At 35.3% G+C, this 26,857-nt stretch overlaps 1 protein-coding gene across 4 annotated transcripts in view; it reads left to right on the forward strand.

The window, feature by feature from the left end:
- The window catches only part of PHIP (pleckstrin homology domain interacting protein), a 105,584-nt gene that overhangs the window by 74,242 nt on the left and 4,485 nt on the right, over positions 1–26,857 (forward strand). For 2 of the 4 annotated variants that reach the window (XM_033512940.1, XM_033512941.1), the window contains 17 exons: positions 1,926–2,045; positions 5,656–5,763; positions 6,148–6,272; positions 6,482–6,564; positions 9,500–9,611; positions 9,830–9,891; positions 11,434–11,589; positions 13,554–13,674; positions 15,329–15,454; positions 17,408–17,480; positions 17,877–17,927; positions 18,220–18,369; positions 19,785–19,937; positions 21,991–22,154; positions 22,630–22,910; positions 23,216–23,377; positions 25,156–25,794. In XM_033512940.1, coding sequence (XP_033368831.1) covers positions 1,926–2,045; positions 5,656–5,763; positions 6,148–6,272; positions 6,482–6,564; positions 9,500–9,611; positions 9,830–9,891; positions 11,434–11,589; positions 13,554–13,674; positions 15,329–15,454; positions 17,408–17,480; positions 17,877–17,927; positions 18,220–18,369; positions 19,785–19,937; positions 21,991–22,154; positions 22,630–22,910; positions 23,216–23,377; positions 25,156–25,794 — 2,686 coding nt within the window. The other 2 variants (XM_033512939.1, XM_033512942.1) reach the window with 2 other exon arrangements.

A 26,857-nucleotide genomic window follows, 5' to 3' on the forward strand; every position in this document is an offset into this window, starting at 1 on the left:
ACAGCTTAATATTTTCACTTTGATTAAAACTAAGCGGAGTGTTTTGGGAATCTTGCATCCATTTTAAACCCAGCTATTGAGATATGGGAAGTCTTTGATTCAAAAAGTATCAGGCCTAGATATTTCAAACTGACCTGCTTATTTCTTGAGTCACAATAAAATATGAGGCTGGAAGTAATTGCAGAAAATCACCTCTCTTTCCTCTATCCCTAGATAGCATTAATTATACCTGTCATTCCTGACAGATGTTAGTCTTTGAAGTTTTTTGTGGTAGACATTTGACCTCCTTACTGAGCAGAGAGCTCACAGGACTTTCTGGTATAAAGTTCTTCCTCATTCTGATCCTGATTCAAAATTAGGTCTTTTTATTGTGGAAAAAAGCTTTGACTGTCTTTGTAGCCACATGTATAATCTTAAAAATTAAAAAAGCAGAAGAAAAAGACTGATTAATGTATGAGTTGTATGATCATGAATGGTGCTTACATTTCTAATCCACCTCTACCAAAAATCAATCTAAAAAATGATACAGCAGTGAAGAAGGACAAGGAAGGATCACCCAGGAAGATCAAAAGTACAGAACATTTTTTTTTTTCTTTAGGTCAGACACAGACTGACTGTTAGAAGGGAAAGAGTTTTGGAAGACATATGATGAAAAAGCTTGTATAAAACTATCATGGTTTAGAAAGGAATAAATGCAGAATGATTTCCTTCCTTATTTTGTTACCATGAGATGTGGCACCCCATGACACAGACATAAAGCTCAAAAATGAGCCATTTTCCCACTCAACATCCCCCTCACACCCTAAACCCACCTGAGCATGTAGTCAGGTAGTGGAACTAATTACTAAAAGATTTAGTAGAGTTTCAGAAATTATTTAATCAAGTCACTTGGAATAGTCCCTTCCTGATGAGTAACTAAGATCAGGCTTGGCTTCTAGAAAGTTTTAAACTGATGATTAATGCGTCAAATTATAAAAAGGGAAAGAAAGTTCTCTGGTTAAAGGCTGTTTCTTACCTTCTCATAATTCGCCAGTTAGCTAGACACTTGGCTCTGATGGAGTATATCAGCGTTTTGCAAGACAGACCTGCTTAAACCTCAGAAATCTGAAAGTGCTTCTATGTTATTGACTTATTGCAATAGAGAGGTTCTATTTTGATTTTTTTTCCTGTGGCCTTTTGTTTTTTAATACATGTATGCTTTTTCCTGTATACTCACTGGTGGAGTCATCACAGTACTTCTTGTCATGTCAAACCACATTTGAATTGGTGTAATGGAATTACACGTGGTATATCCTATTTGAAATCAGGAGATGCAGAATCCTCCAGCAGAGGCTGTATGGAGTGGATTTCTGTACAGCCGTCCAGGCTTGCTTTCTGCACGCACACACACACAAGATCCTGTTAGGAATTTTAAAGCAGCCTTGCTTGAATGGTTGTACAAACCCCTGCTTTATCTGACCTATTAGATACAGACAAGAAGTTTGCACCTAGGACCAGCAACTGCCCTGAGTATTATTGCTTACAAATGTGATATGTGGAAATACTTTCTGAAAATGCAGTTCCACAGCACTTTATAGTAAATATGCCAGTAGGTAATGTGGATGAATACCTAATCCAGGTAATTTTCACATTATTTATCTCATAAATCTCTTCCTCCTTGTTTTGTGCAAGGTTCCTTAATTAGAGGCAGCTGTATAATTTTACTGCCTTTTTGGCCAAGGCAACCATGGGAATTTGGTTCAAGAGAATGATGTGCTTCCATTTTATCTTTTTGGGCATGAGACATAATTACTAGACTGTTATTAAATTCAGTTTTTGTTAAAGCTCATCCCCACACACTCCCAAAAAAACCTCAAAAGGCAGTTAAGATTAATCCTCACACTAGCAATAATTTTGTACTTATTTTCTGGGTATGTTTTCTTCAGAGGCTGGCTGTAGGAGTTCTGGCAGAAAATGGTTTGACGCTGGAAGAATGGCTGCCTTCAGCATGGATTACAGACACTGTTCCTCGGCGGTGCCCATTTGTCCCACAGATGGGGGATGAGGTATTGTAATTTTTTCCTCTGTGTCCTTCTTTCAGCTTCTTTTTGCCTTTTGTATTTTCATCTGCACATTTTTTCCCCAGACACTTATAATCAAAACATTTTGGATTTTCTTAAAAACATTCTTTGATCTGGCTAAAATTTGCTTTAGCTTCCTTGTACTTAGAAAATATTCTGCACAGTGTTGCTTTGACTTTTTATTATTAATCTATGCTGTTGCTGTAGTGTTCCTTCTTGTATGGTATTAAGTGTGTTGATTTCCTTATGACACCTGTAGAGAAGCTGTGTGAGGTGCTTTATGTCATGGAAGTATTCCTTAATTGTAGGGCATTTGGTATCTTGAAGAACAGGTAGGAAATCAGATATGAAATTAAGTCTGGAAAACATACTTCAGTTTGAGACTTGAAATAAAAAACAGGAATTAAGCCTCCTGGGGAAAGTTGTGGGGTTTTTTGCTTGGTGTGATTGTTTTGATGTAATTTAAAAAAAAATTATTTATTCTGAAGGAAATCTCTGATACTGTCCTTATCACTTGTGCTCCTAATATCAAAGAACTTCTGCTACTCTTACAACAGAAAACCAAGAGAAAAGTTTTGTGTATATGTATTTTATACAAACCAGACTGTAAATACTTTGTAAACGTGACCCAGATGTCTCAAAATATGGTAGGGAAAGGATACCCACCAGTTTGTCCTTTGGAATATGTAGCAGGTGAACATTATAGTGATTTCTATGAATAAGTAGTATTAGGTAGAATGCAGCATTGAAAGCCAGAGTCTATGCATGTTTCTTAAAACCCCCTCAGGTTAAAATATGAGGAAATAGCTGGCTTATGCTGTAATGGACAGTGTGTTGTCTCTTTGGGGAGCAGCGTGTTTTCTGAGTTACTAGACAGAGTTGTTGTATAGCTCACACCTTCAGAATGCTGTTGGAGAAATACTTGACATGGTGGCAAAGTTGATTAAGTTTGTTCCCAAGTTACAGCTTTATGTGGGCACCACCTTAGAAACTGAATCAGGAGCAGAGGTTGCATGTGCAAGCAGTTTTGTTTTTACTGGATCACTTCACTGATCCAGTTCACAGCACAGCTATGCAAAAATTGCATCAGCAACGCTAGTGAGGGAGGGAAGGAACATTTCAAGCTGAGAGTTGCAGCTAGAGAAAATCCTTATGGATTGATACCCTCCAGTAAACATATTTTGGAGACTGCTGTTCAAAAGATCAAGTCCAAATAAAAGTATTTGGTGCCTGACACCATCTGGATACAGTGAAGCAGCCAAGGATTTATCAGTACCATACTGCTCAGGAGACTTTAACATCCTATTGGTTTAGTAAGATAAACAGTTGTGTTTGATTTGGCACCTGCTGAATAGCATGTACAGTGTGTTCTAGGAATATCTAAGTAGGGTACATCCTTTTGCTAAAAATGCTTTATATCAGAGAACAGAAAGTTTTGTGTTCTGTGCCTAGAAAGTAGGAATAACTGTACCAATAGAGACTGTGTTTGTAATCGAGCCTCTCTGTCTGAAATTCCATCTCTGATACTTGTCTTCCCCAGATTTACTTAGTATGGGAAAAGAAATTATTCATCTAGAAAGTTACTTTTGAGATTCACAGAAATAAAGGGTTGGTTTAATTAGAAAAATGTTGTGAGAAGAAATATTGTGTGGCCTTCCAACATTTTTTTGGATGGTAGGTATAAGATTTCAGGGGAGATATATTTCAAATTTCTTCTCAAGCTGTACAAACAAGAAAAAGATGGTAGTGCTATATTTAGTTACACTTAGTATATAAGAATAGCACATACCATCCCATTTCCCTTTCTGAATAGTGCTGTTTATGTATCTCTGCCCTGTCTTGAGGAATGGTGGAAACCCACCAGAGAGATGGGGTTGCAATTTTGCTGTCTGAATATCAGAAATGCAAGGCATGTTTGTTGGAGTGATCTGCCCTTAACATGATAAAAAATAGTTTTATCTGGGTACTACAACAAACATGCAGAAGCAGGAATTCATCAAGAATAAAAATATTATTTCCTGGGAAAATACACAAATTCTATTTTTTCCCAGATATCTTCCCAGTTTGTTCTTCTGACAGAAGATGCAATGCTTAGAGCTATTTGCAAAATAAAGAATATTTCACTTCTGTAAACAGTGGGTTGAATTTATGTAGTGGTTTAGCAGAAATACAAAGTCTAGCAGAGATTGTTTGTAGCCTGTGCACTTTTTTTTTGTTTTGATTTGCTGAAATGTATGGGAAGCAATCATCACAATGTTGAGAATGTAATGGAAATTTGCCTTCAGATGTATCTCAGTAGCCTCTGTTCCTTTTCCTGACAGATAGATTCTGACAGTGCCTAGAAGATTCTCACTGCTTTAATGCCTTTTGTAGCTGCTGTGTGTTTTGTCCCTATGAGGATATTATGCATATTGATTACCCTAACAACAGGGTTATTAAAAAAAATGTGGCATTGAGTCCTTCTCCATTTAAAAAAGTTAAAAATTGCCACCTAACGCTAAGAGTTCAGTACCTGTTAATGTCGAAACCTGGCAAAAACTTCTTTATAATGTTTTATGATACAAGAATTTTGGAAAGCAGGTAGAAATACAAATATTAGTATTTATTTATACATTTTAAAGAGAGATTCTTGCTAAGCTTTTTTTTTTTTTTTTTTTTTTCTTGTTGTTGTTGTATTGGACCTTTATTTTAAAGCTGTCTTTCCTTTGTGCTATTAGATGGAAATCCTATGTTGGGGCTCTTGATGAGGATCTTTCATTTAGCATACAGTGTACCAAGAATACAGACATTTATCAGATCTTTGTTCTAACTAGTTTGTGGAACCTCTGTTTCACATTTGAAATACATTCCTTGAATACATGTTTATGGGTTTCAACTTACTACTTCATTACAGGATGGCTTATAATAAAAGCATTCATCCATGTGGTATGATGTACTACAAGATCAAAGCAGAACTGTTAGACTCTGCATGTCTGAACCATAGAAATTTATATTGGAAGGATTAAAAAAAAAATAAGCACTGGAAATATCTATTTTAGTTTGTTCAGGCCTTTGTTAGGCTATTTTTTCAGTGATATGGAAGCAAACACCAAAATCTTAACTGAACATTAACTTCTAGAATATTCTATATTCTAGAACAAGAACTTCTAAAATATTTCTTGTTCAAAAAGGATAATCTAGATAGTGAATTTAGTGATACTTGATAACTTAGGGCTGTCCTGCAGTGATGTATAACCAGGTGGATTAGTGGAATTCGTGTTGCTACAACTGCATTGCTCTATGGTGCAATGATAAATGGATGGTTTTGTTACTGATTTTGTTGGTCTCATTCACGTGTAATTTAAGGTATTTTGTTCATACAAAAAATAATGTTCTAAGTATTTCCTGCTTTTTTCTGTAAATGTTTTTATAATAGCTTTTTTAATTTTCTTCCACTTAATTTTTTGAGAACCCATGACTTTGGCAGGAAAACAGGCTGAAAATAGATGAAATAGAAATTGATGGAATAGAAAGTACACACATTGTGTGGCAGTGACTTGTTAGCATTTCAGCTCCTCAGAGTCTTTGTAGGATAACTGTCACATTTCACTTTTAGGTTTACTATTTCCGACAAGGTCATGAAGCATATGTTGTAATGGCCAAGAAGAACAAAATATATAATATTAATCCCAAGAAACAACCATGGCATAAAATGGAACTGCGGGTATGACTTTTTTCTTTTTTCTCTATATCTTAATATTAAAACAAAAATAGAAATTAACTGGAGGTAAGTCCTTGAGACAAATAAATCTAGTACTCTTAATATTATAAAGGGAAAAACTTAACTTAATGGTCAAATGAAATAAGACCTTAAACTGTACTACTTTTTGTATCAGCTTGAGCAGATGAGATGGTTATACTTCAAAGCGAAATATTTTTTGAACATATTGCATTGTGAAATAATAGCTCGTGGAAGACTAAATTTCAGATTCTTGATTTTGATGTGATCTGGCAGAAATACAGTACATTCAACATACCCATGTTTTCATGTTTTAGAAAACTATTTCAATTAACTTCAGTGGTGGTAATAGTATTTTGTTTATTCTAGGAGCAAGAGCTAATGAAAATAGTTGGGATTAAGTATGAAGTGGGATTGCCTACTCTCTGCTGTCTTAAGCTAGCATTTCTTGACCCTGATACGGGTAAACTGACTGGAGGAGCCTTCACCATGAAGTAAGGAAAACAAGATTGTATGCAAATTGGGGGTTTTCTTGGACAGGGGTGGCCAGGGGGGTGTTGAGGTTGAAATTTTAATGATGACATTAATACTGACCTTGTGCTTTTCAAGTGCTGAATTTGAAGTATTAATTTTTTATGTAAGTGCTTTATGTTATGCTTTTGCTGTTTTACCGCTTAATAGTTATGTGTTCTGTTGTAATTAGGTATCATGATATGCCAGATGTCATAGATTTCCTAGTTTTGAGGCAACAATTTGATGACGCAAAGCATAGGCGATGGAATATAGGTGAGTTGTGGGGAAAGTTGTGTTCTGTGGTTTGATTTGTTTTTCTAAGTGTCCACCTATTTTCTTGGTAATTTTCTTAAAGGTAGGTTATGGTAAAGAAATCCTAACACTGTGCTGAAGTCAGAGAGTAAACTCTGCCCATAGTTAGCCGGGGACTTCTACTTAGTCCTTGACCAAAGTGGCAGCAAGCAAGCAAAATAGTGAAGGTGATCTTTAAAAGAAAGCAAAGAAAATTTCAGTTGTATATTTGCAGAGAGACTAGTTATTATTGCTCCTGATAACTTGTAGCCTATATATTGTGTGTAGCTCTGTTTTTAATTGAAGGCCCTCCTACAATGGCATTGCTAGTAGGATTATTTTTTTCTAGTTTCTGAAGTTTCAGCTGAAAACATGGGAATAGTTTTACAAAAATCGCAAATTGATGTCTAGATTGTACAACAAGAATGCTCTTTCCGTGTCCTTATACTTTTTGAATTCTGTTCTAAACCCTGTGGTTTAGCTCTGTTGAAGTGTATATAGTTATAATTCACTGCCAAGTGATGAGGGAATGACTTGGATTCTTTTTACTTTGTCTGTGCCCAGTTATTTGTGCATACTGGATACTGAAACAATGCCCATGACTGTTAAGTCCTGCAGTCAGATCTATTTACTAGTCATCTTTTCCATATGATAATAAAGATCACCTTTCAGCAGTGGAATTAATTAATCTTCTGTCTTTTGATATCCTTAGGTTGTGTGCCTTAGCAGTAGATGTATAAATTACATGATGCCGTACGAATAAGTTCCATATAATTTCATTCTTCACACTATGTTTTCTGAAAATACAGCTTATCTTCAGTTCTATAGGGAATTTAGTAAAGACCCTGGGCTTCTGATCCAATGAGAAATGTAAACCTTTATTTCTTCTTCATTCATTCATTCATTCATTCATTCATTCATTCATTCATTCATTCATCAAAAGATCATTTCAATTTAAAGATCTCATAAGTGACAAGGTTGGTGAAGATCTAATAGATAACTAAGCTTTGCTCTTTCCTCCTGGTTATGGATCTGTGGTCTTGTCCTCTGCCATGCCATGTTTTTGCACAAAATCATGGCAGCAGCAGAAGAATGATTGCCATAGTTTGTGAACAGCCTAGCCAGGCTTACTGAGCTGGTAGTGTATTTCAAGAAATTTGCAATCTGGAATAAATGGAAGCTACACAGAAAGTAGTGTAAGTAGCAGGATGTTTTATCAAGCTTCCAATGCAAATAATGTGAATTTTTGTTGTTTGGGCTTTCTTTTAGGAAAGAATATTTGCTTATCTATTACACTTTCTAATATTAAATTTATATTAATGTATGAATCCTTTTAGAAGGAACAAACATAAAATTTGAAATTACAGGTTCTTATTTGCATTCATATTCTTTTTAGTGCATTTCTTTATCTTATTATAATTTAACTTTAATACTTGGGCTAAAAGCTATTCCAGCAGTATTCCTGCAACTTCAGCTGCATGTCTTTTGTTATCTTCAAGCTAACATTATGCAGGGGATACTCAGTTCTGGAAAATTACACTAGAGCCACCTTCTTCTGAGAGATTTTGGACTGCTCTCTGCATAGATGAGGTAGCACAGAGGAGATGAGGAAATTAGTGATACAAGAGATTCTTTCACTCATGTTTTCTGCTTTAGCATTCTGTCTGTAGGAATGCTGTGGCTCTTGAGAACTTAGAAGCAGCTGCCAGGATATATGCCCCTTTAAGTGGTTTTGATCTGCTTAATGTTCAGCTCAGTGAAGTCACTCCTAGTTGTACCTACGCATGTTTCTTTGTAAAACTGATCACCCGGGAAGGCCATACTGAAAACTAATTTTATAGCTCTTCAGAAAATAAGTTATTCTTTTAAAATAGAACATCAGCCCTTATTTACATTTTTGATCTTTCATTTTGGATATTTCTGGTTTACTTGGTTCTATTTAGCACGATTAGGACTATTAATAGAAGCTTTGTAATTGTGATCCATTAAATTTAAAATTTTTTAAAAAAATGTGGTAAAGAAAGCAGAGCATTTTTGAAACTATATTTACTTCCTATTATTTCAGACAGCTTCAGCAAGCATTTGGGCAGAGGGTGCATGTATTGAAATGGAACAAATACTGCAGCAGAATGTGTACTTGGAATCTCAGGCTTAAATTACATTTTTTCTTGTATTGAACAGAATACTACACTAAAATTGTTTCTTAATTTTGTGGCATGTGTTGTAGAAAATGTTAGCATTTGTGATGGTGTGTAATACATGCATTCTCATATGTAATTTTTTTTAATAATGCTTCTGACCTTTTTTCTCAGCTGCATGAATGCTTTGTGGTAGTTAAGTCATTGCAAGTCATAATAAATTTCTTTGGTAACCTTTTGAGCAAGCTTTAATAAATTTTATTCTATTATCAGTCAGATTGCCTGCATAGTAAAGAAAATGAAACTCTTGAGTTACATTTGAATTCCTGAAAAAGCACTTGAGAAACTAAGGAGGATGAGCTCAGAAGCTTGTAAAATACTCCCCATACAGAGGTGTCATAGTGCTCAGTTACTTTAAGGTAGCACGTGGTAATGCAAGTAGATGTGAGTCTTAAAGGAGTCTTAAAGCATTGAAATGTTTTATCTTTTATATGAAATTAAGAAATAAATTCATAAGTAAAGAATACATAGGTAGATTTGCAAATTGCTATTTTTATAAAACGCTATATTAACTTTCATTTTGGTTAAAAAACAATCTTCAGAAAGAATTTAACAATTTAGTTGGTTTTTAACTGAGCATTGACTCATGCTTGCCTGCTGAAGCTGTAAATGTTCTAAAGGATTTCTGTATTCAAGATCAAGCCAGATATATCTAAACCTGCTTTGCTGGGAGGGTAACATGCCTTATATTGATGAAATTATTTTGTGTTCTTACCTAGGTGATCGTTTCAGGTCAGTGATCGATGATGCTTGGTGGTTTGGAACAATTGAAAGCCAGGAACCTCTTCAGCCTGATTATCCTGATAGCTTATTTCAGTGCTACAATGTCTGGTTAGCAAATTTATCTTCAATCTTTTTTATGTTAATTTTATTACTTCATTTGAAGTACTGACTGAGAAACTTACTTTCATTAAATTCAGTCATGCATCTTGCTGTACCAATTTATTATAATACTCTGTGGTGTAGAAATTAAAGTTTTGTTACAAACATTAAATAATTACATTGTTGAAGTAATATTAGTAGATAATTCAAGTGTGGTTATTTTTAAGCTGGGACAATGGTGATACTGAGAAGATGAGCCCTTGGGACATGGAGATGATACCAAGTAATGGTATGTTACCTTAGTAATATAATTTGCTTTACAAGTATATTTTAAGAAGAAAAAAAATGTTTGGCTTTACATAAACAATCCTGCTTTTTGTGGGGGAGTGTGAGGAAGGCCCACAAACCAGTTGCATTTAAAGAATATCTTTAAATCAATTACTAAACTAAAAATGAATCAAGATAAAAGAACTGTGAAAAAACAGCCATGCTAGATAAACTGAGTGACGTTGAAATAGAAATAATAAAAAAATGGCTATAGATAATGTGCAGTTAAACTTAACTCTTTGTACAATTAGGGATATAAACCCATGCCCTAGGTCAGCTTGAGGAAACTGGCTGCCCTAAGATGTGTCAGCATTGCTGCAGATATTCAGTCCATTGCAGATGCAGCTGTTCTTGTGAGAGAGTTTGGTAATAGCAGGATTTTTCTCCTCCTCTGGCCCAGCACTTGTAGCAGATGCACATGCTGCAGAGTGGACAGCATAGCATGGGAGCTGTTCACATGTTCAAAACAAGAGTGTAGTACTTCTTCCATAGTTTCTTGGTTGGTTGGGTTTTTCTAAGACTTAATAGAACTCTTGTTAAAAAGCAAGATAGAATCAGCATTTTTTCCTTATGTTTTCCATGAAACATTTGATAATATTGTCTCTCAAAAGTAACCATAAATAATTCTAAATTATTTTTAGTTGTAATTATGTTAATTTAAACTTTTTGTTTTGGTTCAATCCTTCTTTTAATAGGTACCTCATTGTCATGAGTAAAATATAGGTGTTAGAGACCAAAATCAATAATTAAAATAGACTGCCCCTGTTTAGTTTTTAGTAGAGGCCAATTCCTGTTGTCTTAAGAAAGGAGAAACTGCATTCAGATAAAGAGCAGGTACTGATTAAGATAACTAAACCTGAATCTGATTTTTTGCTGTATTCACAAATGTCAACATTTGTTATACCTTCTTAAAAATTGTTAAGAGGAGTGCTTAATGTCGTATTTTAAAAATCTATGACAGTATAAAATGTCAAAATTGGTAGGTTCTCAAGGATGCTTAGGTGATAATACTATTAACTTGCATGCTCAGGAACTGTGGTTTTAACATTTGTCTGTGACAATGTAGAACCACTACCTGGAAGATGTTTTAACGGCACTGTCAAAGTTATCTTTGACTCCATCTGGAAATCATCTACCATTCCTTACCGAAATAACTCATTGCCAAGAATATTGGCTTTTAACACAGAATAACTCCAAAACCAAAGCACACATTTTAACTGTGATAAATGAATGTCTTAGTTGGTTCTAAAATGAATTTTATAATTAGCTATTCAGAAGAGGATAAATCTCCAGGGAGGACCTCTACACCAAACTGCATTGTAAGGATTTAGATGTAAGAGAATAATATGTAGAAAGGATACTGGATACATCCAAAATGTCTTTGAGTAAATCAAGAGCTATGCATTTGTAAAACTGATTTCATGGTATCTTTGATTTACAGGTATATGTATTTCACATGATACAAACATTTATATTTTTTTTAAATTTTCACATTACATTCCAGCTGTATTTCCAGAAGAACTGGGAACTAGTGTTCCTTTAACTGACGATGAACGTAGAACACTGCTCTACAAACCTTTGGATGGAGAGTGGGGTTCCAGGACTCGAGATGAGGAGTGTGACAGAATTATTGCAGGGATAAACCAGCTTATGACATTAGGTAAATTTTGAAACATATGGGAAAGGTTTTTGGTTTATATTTTTCAGACTGTGATCATGTGAACTTCAGAAATTACCAAAATGAATGTGATAAAATGCACATTTAACCTCTTGTTAACTTCAACAAAACTTTTTCATTGAACATCTTTAAAGTTTTTTTTATAGTGAATACTTATGAAGCTAATTTTTTTTCCTGTTTCCCAAGGTAACTGTTGTTCTTTGGTAGGTAATTTGACGTTTACTAGGTGTAGGAGTTTGGGTTTTGTATGTTAAAAACAAGTACTTGATTTTTTAACTTCAGCTGCCAGAATCTCCTGTTGGGGTTACAATTAATACCTTTATGATTAAGTGAATATTAACTAAATTACAGACAGACGTGGGGAAGATAAAAAGCATAGATTTACTTAGATAATGAATATCTATGTGTGGATTTTCCCTGTATTAGCCTTTCCCAATTCCTGATTTCTTTTCCACGTTTCCTTAATTATGCAAAATGTTGAGGGAAAAGTAATCGGCTACCTTAGGAAAGCTACTTGCTATTTGGTTGTGGAGCAATTATTCTTTACAGGCAGCTTCTGAAAAAGTAATTGTTAAAATGTTTAACACACAGCTGCAAAATTTACCTGATGAAAGACGGATGTCTGGTTGGAGATCCATCAGTAAATACAGGCTGAATTATAAGTCTCCTGTATGTCTTTATGGGGATCAAAAGGTGTCCAATTAGCAGTCTTATGTTTTGGGCTAACAGTGGTCATGCATTAAATATAAAAGTTACAGATACTTTGTTTAACTGATTTTTGAAGCACTTAATGCAAGGTAAGATTCATGTTTCAAAAAAGCCAAAAACCTCTTAACTCTTGAAATAATTCTGATTACCTGTATATCCCATATGGTTTCTTTGATGACATACCACATAAGAAGCCTCCATTTGGTTCCTAAACAAAGGAGTTATCTGTCCAGTGTAGTAGAACAAATTAGAGATTTATGTTAAAACAAAAGGAGGAAATGAAAATATGAGCTGCTTTTGCTGTGCCATTTAAGAGTAATGGTTTTACATTTTGCATTATGATGTATGGCAGACCACTTAGTTTGGGATTTGGCTATAGCAGGTGCGGTGCATAGTGGTACCAAGTAGCAGTTGCTATAATATTCAAAAGAGTGAGTAAACAGCTTCTAGAAGAGCAATCTTTTTAGCAGCAGCATATTTTCTATTTTTAAAGACTTTTGAGACTTTTAAAGGTGATTTTGTGGTTTTATAATGCAGTATTTTTCCTTGAAATGTAAGATTTTAGAATGATATGTCTAAGCCCATGATGACTCTAAGTACAGGAGGGAGAAAGCAAGGTTGTTTAAGTGCACAGGTTTAAATTGCTCAGCAGTCCTCTAGCACTGTATTGGATTTGCTTTGGAAGGCTTCTTTGCTTTTAGGTAGGGACAGGAAAGAGTGTTTATGTTTTACTTTGAGTGCAGATTTTACCCGCATCTTACAGAGGCTGAAATAGCGCTGTAACTTTTATTGCAGGAATTTAATGTATTGCTTTGTTTGAAGATATGAGAGTGGCAATATAAAGTGAAATGAAATGAGCCTGTGCTGTAAATAACAATACTGAATTTCATGCATTCATCTGTGTATAATTTTTACACTTTTCAAATGTGTATATTTCAAATGTGCACTTGCTGTGCCTTTGGGGAGTGTGGTGCTTCATGCATAGCAGAATGGGCACCCCTCAGTCACTGCAGCAATGGGATGTACAGCACACACCTCAGCAAGCACTCTAAATAGAATATCAGAAATCATTTGGAATATCTAGAGTAGTTACTGTTATTTTTGGGAAACTGCTGTGCATTTCAAACATGAAGAAATAGCTTATGTTGTACGGGGATAAATCTCAAAACTGCCATGGAACTTTGCAGAATATAACACCGGGGGTTTACGGTTTGTTTTTTGTTTTTTTTTAAATCTAGATATTGCTTCTGCATTTGTGGCACCGGTGGATCTTCAAGCTTACCCCATGTATTGCACTGTTGTGGCATATCCCACTGACCTCAGTACCATTAAGCAAAGACTGGAAAGCAGATTTTACAGGTTAGACCCAAGTCTCAGTTCTGTGATCTACCAGCAGCTGTATTTTTGGTAGCTCTTTGTCTTGTCAACTAGGATGTGGGCGTGGATGTGCACTTTTACTTTCTTTCATCTTCTATCCTTGATCTAGGTTTCCATTTTCTAAAACTCAAAAAAGGATTGAAATCTCCAAAATGTATTTTAGAACTACATGGCATTCAAATACCTGATTATGCAAATTACTTGTTCCATGTGAGATTCAAATTTCAGGGTTAGTAAAGTGACTTTTGGTCCAAAGGATTAAGTTTCCACTTAATAATTTTTTTTAAGTACTTTTAAAATAATTTTAATAAGAGAAACCTTAAAAATATCTCAAGTGGTTTTTTGTCCTAATATACTTTAAAAAATATTCTTGCATCACTTAAGCAGCTGCACAGAATCTGACTACTTAAATTAATGGTGTTGAACTTCTGAGTTGTTGTACAGCAACGAGATAAGTTTATACTTTTTGATACTGTTTTGATGTTTTTTTAAACTGTGATTGCAATTGCTGTGGGCTTTTTTCTTTTTGTTTTTTAGTAAATATCTATATAGGAGTATAGTTTTTTTAATTACTTCAGTTTCCTTTTTTGTTCTAGTTCTTATTTTAAAATCAGCGTCACTTTAGTTTCTTTTGAAAACATATGGATAGGATTTTGTTTTGGGCCAAATTTCAAAGTTCATTTTTAGTGCTTTATACATGCTAAATGAAGATTAAATTCTAAACTAAATTTGCTTTTTCATTTTCAAAAAAGCACCACTGTTTTTTATCATTCTATTGCAATACTGAATTCTATGTTTATTGTGTGATATGAGGTAATCCGGCTTTCTCTTCTATAATGTGCTGCTTTACTGTCAGATGGAGAGAACTTTTTGCTTCTCTTGTCAAAAGAGTAAGCATTTATGTTTTGGTAATTAACACACCTTCGATAAATTGGGCTTTTTTACTTTGTAATATTGCTCATGCCTAGTTAGGTAATAAACAACTCACTGTGTTGTGCTTCTCAGTGATTTTTTTACATTTAGTCAATTAGTTCAGATCACTTTTGATTTTTGCTAGTTTTTCATGAGGCTTACCTTAAAACTAACTTTTGTGCTGCCAGAACCTTTACTATCTTTTTACTTTATCTTTTTTTGATTTGGATCTGTTTTATTCAGTTATTCTGCTTTTGTACATATTTTTTTATAATGTCACTATTCTATAGTTAGGTTATTCAATCAGAAGGAATCTGATCATTGTCTGTCTGTCAGAAAAAGATACACTCTAAAATATTTTTATTAATATTTTGTTGATCCTTAAGTGAGTTCAAAGGCTATGATATAGGATGGGTAATATGTAGGAATAATAGAAGCTGAAGTGTCACAGCTGAGTTTTCCTGCGGTGTGTTAGCTGAATGTTCTTAAAGCCATTTGTATAGATTACCACAGAATATAACATGAGAACAGGAAGCCAGAGGAAGCTGCCTGCTGCTGGTCACTTAGGGCAACATATCCAATGTGCACGTTTTCTGATGTCAAGGGAAACAGTGTTGAATGAGAAGAAGGATGTAGTAACGGTCTTTTCCCCTGTTGATATACATTGCTAGAAATTGTCCTTGTTTCTTTTTCGTTTTCTGTTCCTCCAACTGTTTGGATCCAGGCGCCTTTCTTCGTTAATGTGGGAAGTCCGGTACATTGAACACAATACTCGCACATTTAATGAACCCGGAAGTCCTATTGTCAAATCTGCCAAATTTGTCACAGATCTTCTGCTACACTTCATAAAGTGAGTTGCTTAGTAGGTCTGTTGTTATTCCTATCTCTTACCAAGGTAAGAGCCTTTTTAGATCTGAATTTTTAAGTAGGATAGTTCTGCATTTTAAATAAACCTGTTGGGGCAGAAAAGAATAGAGCTTATGTTGACAAAGAATTCTTAAGTGTACAAAACAAGTTGTAATACACTGAGTGGCATAGATTGGCATGGCATTTTATTTTGATAAACCTTCTCCTAAATGATAAAAATGGGATTGAGTATCTTCGCAGAGTTACAGATATATTCATTGTTAATTTAGGAGTTCCAATTTTGAGTTTGAATACTGGCTATGTTAACATAATTCTAAAATCTAGATTACAACTTATAATGGATTTGAAATGACGTTCTATATGTATGGAAAGTATAAATTAAAGGCTTTGTAGTCAACTGAAATTATCGCTGTCTTTCAAACGTTCTATTATCACCCATAGACAAGCTCAATAACAAATACTTAAGATTTTTCAGTCAGTTGACATATCTAGACACCTGATGTTTGTAAGAACTTACTATGCCCACTGCCTTGGTTTGCTTGTACACGATGAGTGCTGCTGCTTCCACTTTTTAGACACAGCAAGATACTTCATTAGTTTAACAAAACTTGTGACATTTTTAGTGATTTAGATTGTTAGTGTTAAATTGAATCTAGATTTTTTTATTTTGTGTGTTCTTAAAAAACATTAGAACTCTGTGTAGTATTTGGAAATCTAGGGTTTTGACTCCATTAGTAAATCTTCAATTTCTTCAGTGCCTGTGATTTCTGATATTTGCTGGAGAATGTAGAACACTTAACTGCTTTAGATGTTAAAAGTTTTAGTGAAATATACACCATTAGGAACAGATATATATCTAAAGGGCTTTTCTGTTACTAATTTTGTTCTTTAATATCTTCGTCCTACATGGTTTTTTTTTTCTTGAATAATTAAGCAGCTCAGGGTTTTTCAAAGTGTACGTTTTTAATTGGCTTAGCTAAATTAGTGGATATTGTTGGATATTCTTATTTAATAATGGCCTATAGCTTGAGTCTATTAATATACTAATTTAAGTGAACTAGCAATTCATGTAAAACCCAGACTTTATTTTTATGGTTGTAACTGTAAGATAGAAGGGCTAGACAATCAAAATAAAGCCCATGGCTCTAATGAGAAGGAAATATCTAGATGCCTCTTAGAAATCTACTTCTCAGTTTCCTAAATTACCCAAGTATCTTAAAGACCTGAAAATGGGGGGTGGGTGTTGCAGTTAGTTAACCTTTTTTCACCTTCTCTCACAGCTGTTCTAGTGGTAATAGCAGTAGCCTGCATTAGGTATTCTGGTTCCCCTGCGGAGTTGCTGATTGTTTACAGTTACAATTGGTAAAAGTGTTACAAACCACTTTTCTTCCCAGTGGTTTGTATTGCTACATAGTAGAATACCTTTGAGCTTTCCTTTGTAGAGGACTTTTATATGGTAATCAAGAATTGAAAATCAGAGTTTTGGTGACTTAATTATGCAGGTTTACGCCATAACAGTGTTAGTCCTTACACACTTGCATTTCAAATATCATACATTGTGCGTGCTAAATTAAAATATTAAATTGCACTTTTGTACAATAAACTTACTTAAAGCTCCTTACAAAGCTAGATGGGCCTCAAACCTTTTATATAATATAGGAGTAGATTTTTCTGATGCTGACAATTACATGGTAAAGGATTATGATTTTTCATTTTAAAACATTCATGCTGTTAAGTGATCTATATTTTACAACTTTCTGAGCTGATGGTTAGCTTGACTTATTACTTCAATTCTCTTAGTATTCATATAGCACTGAAGATATTCTCATTTTATTTGGGAATGGCTTCATAAATATTTGCCTTATCTTAGGCAAATTACAGTAGATTCCACAGGTGATGATAGAAAATGAATGTTAGCTTGTGTTTCTTTTTACAGAGACCTTAGCTGCTATGACATAATTCCATTATACAATGCAATGAAGAAGAAAGTGTTGTCTGACTCTGATGAGGTAAGTGGTGGTGTCTTGGGCACTGGCATTGATACACTGGAGAAACAAGACCGCTGTCTGTCCTGTGGAAGACCAAAGTACTGGTTTCAGTCACTGCTGGGAAGTGGAGTATACCTTTCTGTCAGTACAACGTTTCTTCTTGTCAGCTGGAAAGCTGGGTGAAAATCCAGCCTCCCCTCTTTACTTTAGTGCAGAGAGCTGTAATAGTTTGCTGGAGGATGCCGCTTAGACTTCTGAGAGCTTCTCAAAATTGACAGTCACATGAAATGCTTCTCAGAGGGATGGGGGTAGGACTGTAAAGACTCAAATTTTTGGTTTAAAGTATAAAAGAACTCTCCTGCTCATATATGCTTATATTTTTTAACCTTTTTATGCGACTCATTATCTTGCTCAAAGGAAGAAGAGAAAGACACAAATGTGCCGGGGACTTCCACTAGAAAAAGAAAGGTAAATGTTTTTAAATAGTTTAATTTATATTGTTAGTGCTACAGTTGCTGAAATGTATTTGTAAATAATGGAATGTAAACCTGAAATATTTCTAGTATTGTGTAATGTCAGCATTTTGGAAGTTTTGAATTTAGTGACATGTTGTTCTACTGAGTTGTTCAATGTAAAAGTATTTCTGTCTGTGCTGCTGCATGTTGTGAATTCATTTATATCCTGTGGGGAAACTTTTCCATTAGGTTTTGTAAAAGCAGCTAGTTTATTTAATATATACCAGGCAATATTGTCATTTCAGGATCATCAGCCGAAGCGGCGGCTACGTAACAGGGCTCAGTCATATGACATTCAGTCATGGAAGAAGCAATGCCAGGAGCTGCTGAATCTCATTTTTCAGTGTGAAGACTCTGAACCATTTCGACAGCCAGTGGATCTTCTTGAGTATCCAGTGAGTATTTTAGAACAAGACAACTGGTTATAATCCAATTGTTAAGTGATGGGTTGGTTTGTGGTTTTTTTTAACTTCGACCATTTTTTCAGTTCTTTCAATTGAAACTTCAGGCAGCTGTAGTGACAGAATTTTTTGACAGAATTCATTGTCACTTGTTTAATAATGTTTACTGTTTTTCAACTAATTTCAAAATAAATAATACTACTTTGCTGTCTCAGATACTTTTGTTGCTTATGTTATTAAGTAAATTACAGCTTTTTAAGTAAATTGCAGCTTTGCAATTAAGATGTCTTTCATTTTGTGACTGAAAAATGGTCATATATATATGAAATGCATATATTTGGTTGTTGCATGTGATATATTGTCAAGGATCATTGGCTTAATTTCAGAGTATAAAAACTGAAAGTAAGACTATATGATAACTTCAAGTAATAAAGCAAAGATTTTGCTTGCTTTCCTTCCAGCATATCTTTAAGTTCTGTAAAATAGCGCTCCAGGGTGATTCACTTGAGCGAAATTAGCTGTCTCAATTAGAGGAAAGAAATGCTTCTCTTTTGTAAGTCACTAGTAAGTCTGTCTTGACACTTCTGCAGCCATTGGGTACCATTATTTTTGAAGTAACCTAAACTTTATGCTGTGGTCAATTACAAGTGCTTGAGATCCTCAAATGAGCTGATAGAGAGCACTCTACTAGGCTTAGGCATAAAGCACACTGCTCCCTGGTGTCACAAGCCTGTTTAACATGCAAAGGCACTCCTGCAGGTTATATTTGCTCTGATAGATTACCTTAAACTTTTTGGTTAAATTTGGCATTTAAGCTTTTACTTGTATGGACATGTCTGTTTCTTCCATAGCCTGGAAAAAAATTGTTCTGTCATTGGCTTGAATTGGGTCCTACCTAATGCTGTGGAGTTTTTAATGCTTTATTGCATTCATAGATTGTCAGGTCTCCATGTGGGAAAATGCTTAGGTTTCATAAAGGATGTGATAAGCCTCTGATCAGGTTCAAGTAGTTGAACTTCATGTTTTAAAGCTAATATGCAAGAACAGTATTAGTCTTAGTCCTTACTTTCTGCTGAGCCACCCAGAAGGCTTGTTGTCTTCATGTTAGTGTGTCAGTAAAGTAACCCTTGGGACACAAAATTCTGAGTTCTGCGTTTCAGTAAATTGGTTTATAAAATGAATTAAATCGTCTATCAGTTAACTTCTAACCTTGACCCCGCTGGGTATGTCTGCAAGGAGGTATGTTGCATATTAGTGGAAAAGGGCAAAATGTCTTCAGCAGTCTTCTACACCTATTTAAAGAGGACATTTTGGTTAAACAGGTTTATCAAACTCATCCTAATGAAAATGATACATTAAGGCTTGGGAAAATAATGCAAGAAATTATTTGCTTTGCTATTTCTAAACAGGATTATAGAGATATTATTGACACGCCTATGGACTTTGCTACTGTTAGAGAAACACTGGAAGCCGGCAACTACGAGTCACCAATGGAGTTATGTAAAGATGTGAGACTTATTTTCAGCAATTCTAAGGCCTATACACCAAGTAAAAGATCAAGGGTAAGATGCTATTGTTTTCCATTGTTGTTGTTTGAAAGAACACTTATATCTGAAAAATACGGGACCTAAATCAGAGAGAGTGTAATTTGATTGCTTTTAAAAAACAAGTTTAATTAATTTCTCATCTTAAAATATAAGTATGTCTGAGAAACTATTACAGCTTTGTATTTGAAGGAAAAGGAATGTGTGCTCTTTAAATACTGAAAGTTCTGATGTTCTGCATGTGTATTTCAAAAGAAAATACTAGAAAGTGGGTCTAAAAAGAAAACCACATGGAAGAAGAGTTCTGTAGAAGCAGGATTATGAGTACAATAGTGAAATTTCCCAATATTTTGGGGAAGAAAACAGATTTTCAAAACAAACACACAGGGATCCCCTCCAGTTTGAATGTTGCCCCAAACTGAAATATCCAGGTATAGACAGCAGAGGATGTTGAAATTCTCTGCTGTTCACCACTAATGCAGTAGGATTGTAATGAAGCTCTTAGGATTTCTGGGAAACAGGACAGTTTACATGACATGTCAGCTCACAAAGCTATTCATACTGAAATGTCCTGCTATAGTGGTAGGTGCAGTATCTGATAACACTTAAATTATAGAAGCATGTTTACATGGGTTCAAGACTTCAGTGTAGCGTTGCTTCTACTAATGTTAGGTTTTAAGATCAGACTTATTAACAGCTTTATGTTTGGCTATTCCAAATAGCAGGTTAATCATTAGGACTTCATTATTTTAAGACTTGTGCACAAATTTCTTAGTAGGTGACCAGCAGGATCAGTGATTCCTCTCCAGTCAGTAGCAGACAGGCCCATTCACTGTTGAGGCTGCCATACCCCATAAAAGAATTACTCTTTCAGTTGCAGCAAATGGCAGGGCTTTTGGGGCAGGTCTGGATTATTTCCTAATTTTTCTTTCTCTCCTTGACCTCATCGTACCTGACATAATCTTTAGCTTTGTGTGGTTTCATAGATTGTTTTGACATTTTCATTTCTTTCAAGTTTCTTCCAAGCCAAGTGGTATAGTAATAAATTTGTCTTCCATTGTTTTACTCAGAAGTAGAAGGTTCTTACGTCAAGAGTTTTAATATTCTAGAACCTATGTGCTTTCAGTGCATGCAAAATGTAGTTGAATGTGTTATTTTTACTATGTCATGCACTTATATTTTTAGCATCTTATTTTGTCACTGATGCTTATTTGAACAGTCAACTGATGTCACTGATGCTTTCTTGAACAGTAAACCTAAAGTCATCAGCTTTTTTCTTTTAGCTTGGCACATCAGACACACATTCCTTTGCATGCCATCTCCAGTAACATGCACAGAATCTGTCAAACCTATCGAGTCCGGTGCTCAGATGGTTTGGTGTGTCATTAAGTGGGAACTGGTTCAGTACTGTCTTTGTGTTCAGAGCAGGTGCCGTGTCTCCTCAAAGTACCTAGAGAGGTCGCTTTGGTGTTTTTTCTGTTTCCAGAATTAATAGCAACTGTGCCTAAATAATTACTAAAATGAATTTGAGAGTCTCTGTAGATCATCCAAGTTTAAAGATGAGAAAAAAAAAGTGCACCTAAATAATTCCAATATGTTTATTGTACCTGTTGCAGCCAATTTGTTGTATCAATTCATCTATAAAAGGAATAGACTGATATTCAAATACAGGATATGATATTCAAATACAGGATATAAGGATGCAACTTAATAGAACAGAAAATAAGATTTCTTGACCCTAGTATGATACAGTAAAATTATATTAAGTATCTCAGTGATTTCTGTTGAAACTAGAAAGAGATACATTCTATAAAGGCAGTTGAAAAACTGACTTATCCAATTTTTTCTTTTCTGTGTCATCTTCAGTTGTGATACACTGTTCAAAACCATGAAAATAGTTAAAGCAAACCTCCACGTGGGTTAGCCTATATTTGTTGAGGTAGATTGTAAATTTCCCTAAAACATTTCTATATTAATCACTTTTTGCTTTTCTAGCTATTGTTCAGTGATAAATAAGTAAAAGGATGCTTTGGAGAAGTATAAAACTTGTTTACTGGATTTTCTTTTTTAGATCTACAGCATGAGCTTGCGCCTTTCTGCTTTCTTTGAAGAACACATAAGTTCTATTTTATCAGATTATAAATCTGCCCTACGCTTTCATAAAAGAAATACTATAAAGAAACGAAGGAAAAAAAGAAGTAGAAGCAGCTCAGTTTCCAGTAGTGTTGCATCCAGGTACATTAATTCCATTATGGTATTCATGAAATGCTGTGAAATTTTGACATACCTAAACAATAAAACTTAGTGTGTTTTTTTCTTAATACTTCCTTTACTATTCCCTATATTGCAGAATGGTAGCTTTGACATGCAAGTCCCTATGATGTGGAAGAGTTTTAAACTTTACTTAGAGCTATCCTAGTGTAAGTGCTTAAAATTCAAATAACTGCTAAATGTGTACAGTAAAACAGCATCGTTAGGGTAGTGATGGCATCATGCTTTGTCATATAACTATAGTATTTATTGTAAAGATTCACTTTCCAGAAGCTCACAACTTACATGAATTTCCACAGTAAATGCCATATTTTTAACATACTCCATGCAGAGGTGATTGTTTTACTCCCACAATCTCAGACACTAGCATTTAATTTTATTTATTCCTGTAAAATGACAAGGTGGTCATCCAGGATACAAATTGTTATTCCTTTTGCAGCCCTGAAAGGAAGAGGAGATTGATAAAACCTCAGCTGAAGGCAGAAACTTCTGCCACTTCATCATCATCTACACCTGCACGGTCGACAGCACTGAGACACACTCCGCCTCAGATGAATGGAAAAGCCGCTGAGGCCTCCTCTCTTGTGCGGACTCGAAGCAATAAGGGGATAACAGATGTGGCTGTTACAGAGCAACCATCTACTTCTTCAGGAGCAAAGCCTTTAACTATCAAGCCTTTAATTACAAAGCCTAATACTACTGCAGGGTCAGGAAAGTCAGGCAAGTTGGGGCATTTTTGGTTTTGAGGTTTTTTTTAATTAGTCCATGAATGTTTTTAAAGATAAAACTGTCTCTTTGGAAATCTAATATATTTCTTTTGGTTAAGACTGGTTCTGTTTTCAAACTGATGGGCCTTTGAGGCTCTTCAGAGGAAAGCTGAACAAATTAGGCTATGTTGTTTTATCTAGGAAGCTTTCTCCCTTTTGGATCACTGAGTCAAATGGTTTGTAGTAGAACATGTAGTAGTTCAACAAGATTGAATGTAGTATAAATGATTTGATAATTTTTTTTTTTTATCCTTCTAGTACTGGAGAATTCAACCAAACATTCCAAGAACCAGAATATTGTATCAAACCCTACCCCATCTGATTACAGTCATAACACTAGGAATAACTCCACGAAAGAAAATCCCGAGAAAGAGAAGCAAATCAAGCGCAAAGTAAAATCTTCCACTGTTAATCCACAAGGTACCTAATTTCTCTGGAACTTCCTCCTCACCCTCAGAGTTACTGATGTAGTGACTGTAGTGTTGTACTTCAGTTATGGGGTAGGGACACTAGAATGCATTGTGATTTAGCAGAATAGGGAATCCAATGGAACAACTCAGTCACCATTAGTTTCCTTCTTGATGAATTAGCATGGCTTTGACTACTCTTAACACCATTTCCATGGTATGATAACTGTTGTCTAAATGATTTTGAGATGTTAACATACCTGTACTTTCATTTAAACTATTAAAAAAGTCATGTTAGAAGTTCCTTAATTGCAAAGCAGACTTCTGCATGGTCACACTTTAAATCCTTTGTGTTTAAACACATACAACTTCTGTGGGTTATATTTGGGTCAGTAAGACTGAGTGTGACAACATTCTGTGCAGCAACAAGCATAAGGATCAGAGGACCCCAGCTGCATATTCATTCTTTCATTTTTTGGCACAGCAAAAAGAAAACTATGCAGTATTTACTGCTTCTATTTAGTATATTTGAATGGCCTGCTTGGACCTAGTTCATGAAGTCTCCTGAGGGAGCTTGCTTGGTCTTTTGATGTCAGAATACCTTAAAATTCAAAGCTTCTGTGGAGGCTGAAATAAGATCTCCTATTCAGAAAGCTTTCCTTTTTATGAAGGAGTTTTGAACTGTTACAAAGATGCTTGAAGCAGGTGGATCCACTAAACATCTTTTCTCTGAAAATGGGGGCACAGTAGTCTGCAAATTGGTTCCCATCTAATTAATCTGCCTACTCATTTTAATCCTTTCCCCAGGGAGTTCTTTCTTACTCATCTGTGCTTCTGAAAAACTAGCGTGTGGTCCGATAAGTCAAATCATCTGTCCATTGCTTGTAAGGTTTCTTACAAAGGCCCCAACTGTTCCACACTGGAACAGATGCTAAATATGCATCTGTTATAGGATGGGATGTTTGGTCAGGTCAGGGGTTTCTGAATGGTGACATGGTCCTGTCTCCTCAAAACCACTCATAGGACTGAGGAGGCCTGTGCTTTTAGTGCATGATGGTGCACATTCAAACACAGCAGAAGCTGTGTGTGGGTGTTTCACCAAAGAGCTGCAGGAACTATCATGCTGGCTATGAGCCTGCTCTTGGCCATATTTTAGGCAAGGGCTGTGGTGTCAGAACATCTTCCTAAGAGGTCCTGTGACATGCCTCTCTGGCACGTCACAGGAATTTGAGTTGAGTTGAGGAAGTTGAGTACCTCTCACATAATGAACACTCGTACCCTGTAAAAGTCTCCAAGTACATGCTGCTGTCTGTTACAAATTTGATTTGTACAGAAGATGCTACCTCAGGTTGAAAGTAAATTTTTATTTCTGCAGAGATGACTTGCTGTGAAGCATTCCCAGTCCTTGCAGTAACGTTTCTTGAGCAACCTTTTGCTGTTGCAGATACAAAATAGGAGTTTTGTCCACTAGTGTTGTATCATCTGAGAAAAACCCTTAGGTTCCCTTTTTTCCTTCTTTTTTTCCCCCTTGCATTTTTCGAGGCATTTTTTGTTTCTGAGAGGTTTTTTCCTTCTGGCTACCATGTGCTAAATCCAACCAGAAGTTAGTTCTCATTCCATACTAGAAGGAAACTCTCTGAGCTCAACTTCGGGTTTCTTAGATTTTGACAGATTGGCGATCACTGTGAATCCATTCAGATACTTTAGTAAGAAGTTTTATTAAGGCAGTGTGAAAATGAATGTAAATGCAAATCTGTTATGTGACATGTACATTGTACCATTTCTTTACAGCAGATTGCAAGAACAATGCTTTGGCATCAGGAAGCGTTCAGGTAAATGGACATGGAGGACAGCCTTTGAAACCTCCAGTTAAAAGAGGTCCTGGACGGAAACCCAAGGTGGAGACTAATAACAGTAGCTGTGAAGTGGTGGTGCACAAGAAAAGAGGCAGGAAACCAAAAAAGCTACAAATTGTTGAACAGCAAAAGGTAGTAGAGCAGAATACAATCCAAACTGCAAGGGATATACCAGAGGAAGCCTCTGTTTCTACTGCATGCAATTCTCTTTCTGAAAATAATGTGAAGGAAGACTTGCTACAAAAAAAAGGCCGAGGGGGTAGAAAGCCAAAAAGGAAGATGAAGAGCCGCCAGCCAGGCTCAGACCTCTTAGTTCCTGCAAATGTTAAAATGCAAACGAGAAGCAGGAGGAAAAAGACACATGAGCCTATGGAGGAGAGTTCTGAAGAGCTTAAAGATTCTGAACCTCACATGAGAACTAGAAACCAGGGTAGGAGGACAGCCTTTTACAATGAAGATGACTCTGAGGAAGAGCAAAGGCAGCTATTGTTTGAAGACACCTCCTTAACTTTTGGAACTTCAAGCAGAGGCAGAGTCCGAAAGTTGACTGAAAAAGCAAAAGCTAATTTAATTGGTTGGTAATTTTTACCAAGGGTTTTCCTTCAGAATGCTATGAAGCAGGTACAGTTAAGGAAGAGCAGAACAGACTTCTGCTTCCCTGCTGCTATTATGGGTTAGAAAGAGTATGTTCTGATTTGGGGAGAAAAATTTAGCAAAATGATAAACTGAAAGAACATTCTTTGAAAGAAATATATATTTTAAACTTTTGCTATTTATTGCCCTCCAAATAGGTTATACATTTCAACAGTCATTTTGTTCACAGTTGAGAATTGAAGCAATTTCTGACTGACGTACAGAGTTCAGAGCTACTCTGCTCAAGTCATAGTATCTCTACACAATTGAAAAAAGGTAATAGAAATTTTAATTGCCACAAATTGAAAACAGAAATCTATTTTTGACCAAGCAAGGTACGCTTTGATTGTAAAGTCAAGTTGCCTAGGAAGGCAGACTTTGGCAAAAAATGGCAGTAAATTCGCTTGCATTTCTATTAAATAATACAATACCAAACTTTGCTCATCTGAAAATGTTTAATTTCAGTTGTGATGGAACGTTCAGCTGCAAAAGAAGCCTAGCACAGGCCATTGTTTATCCAAGTTCTGCCAAACATAGCAAAAACGTAATCACAAATATATATATCCACATTGGAAAAAGTTTGACTAATGTCTAATTTTTCAGACCTTGATTCTTGTATCAATCACTAAATCTCTGTTTATTGTGCCAAAGACTGAGAATCAGTGCAGTGGAAAACCTTTTTTTCTTTTTGAGTGTCAGTACAGCATACCATTTACAGTGATAAAAACTGTGTCTTGTTTTAAATAGTAAGTTGTTAACATTGTTCTGAAATGTATCCTTTTTGGTACTTCTGGTAGAAAATAATGCACTGGTGGGGTCCTTTGACAGAGATGTTTTAGTCTAAATGTATAATTGGTTAAAGGATTCAAGGAAATTACAGGACATGTATGGAATTATGATGTTTACTTTCTGATCCAGATTGATTGTTGTTTCTACAACTTTAGACATGCTTAAGAGTCTGAAATTACCTACAAAGAAGAGTGTATGTGTATATATTAATATAT

This window comes from Parus major, chromosome 3 (genome assembly GCF_001522545.3).
Source record: "Parus major isolate Abel chromosome 3, Parus_major1.1, whole genome shotgun sequence".
In the NCBI taxonomy this organism is placed as follows: domain Eukaryota; kingdom Metazoa; phylum Chordata; class Aves; order Passeriformes; family Paridae; genus Parus; species Parus major.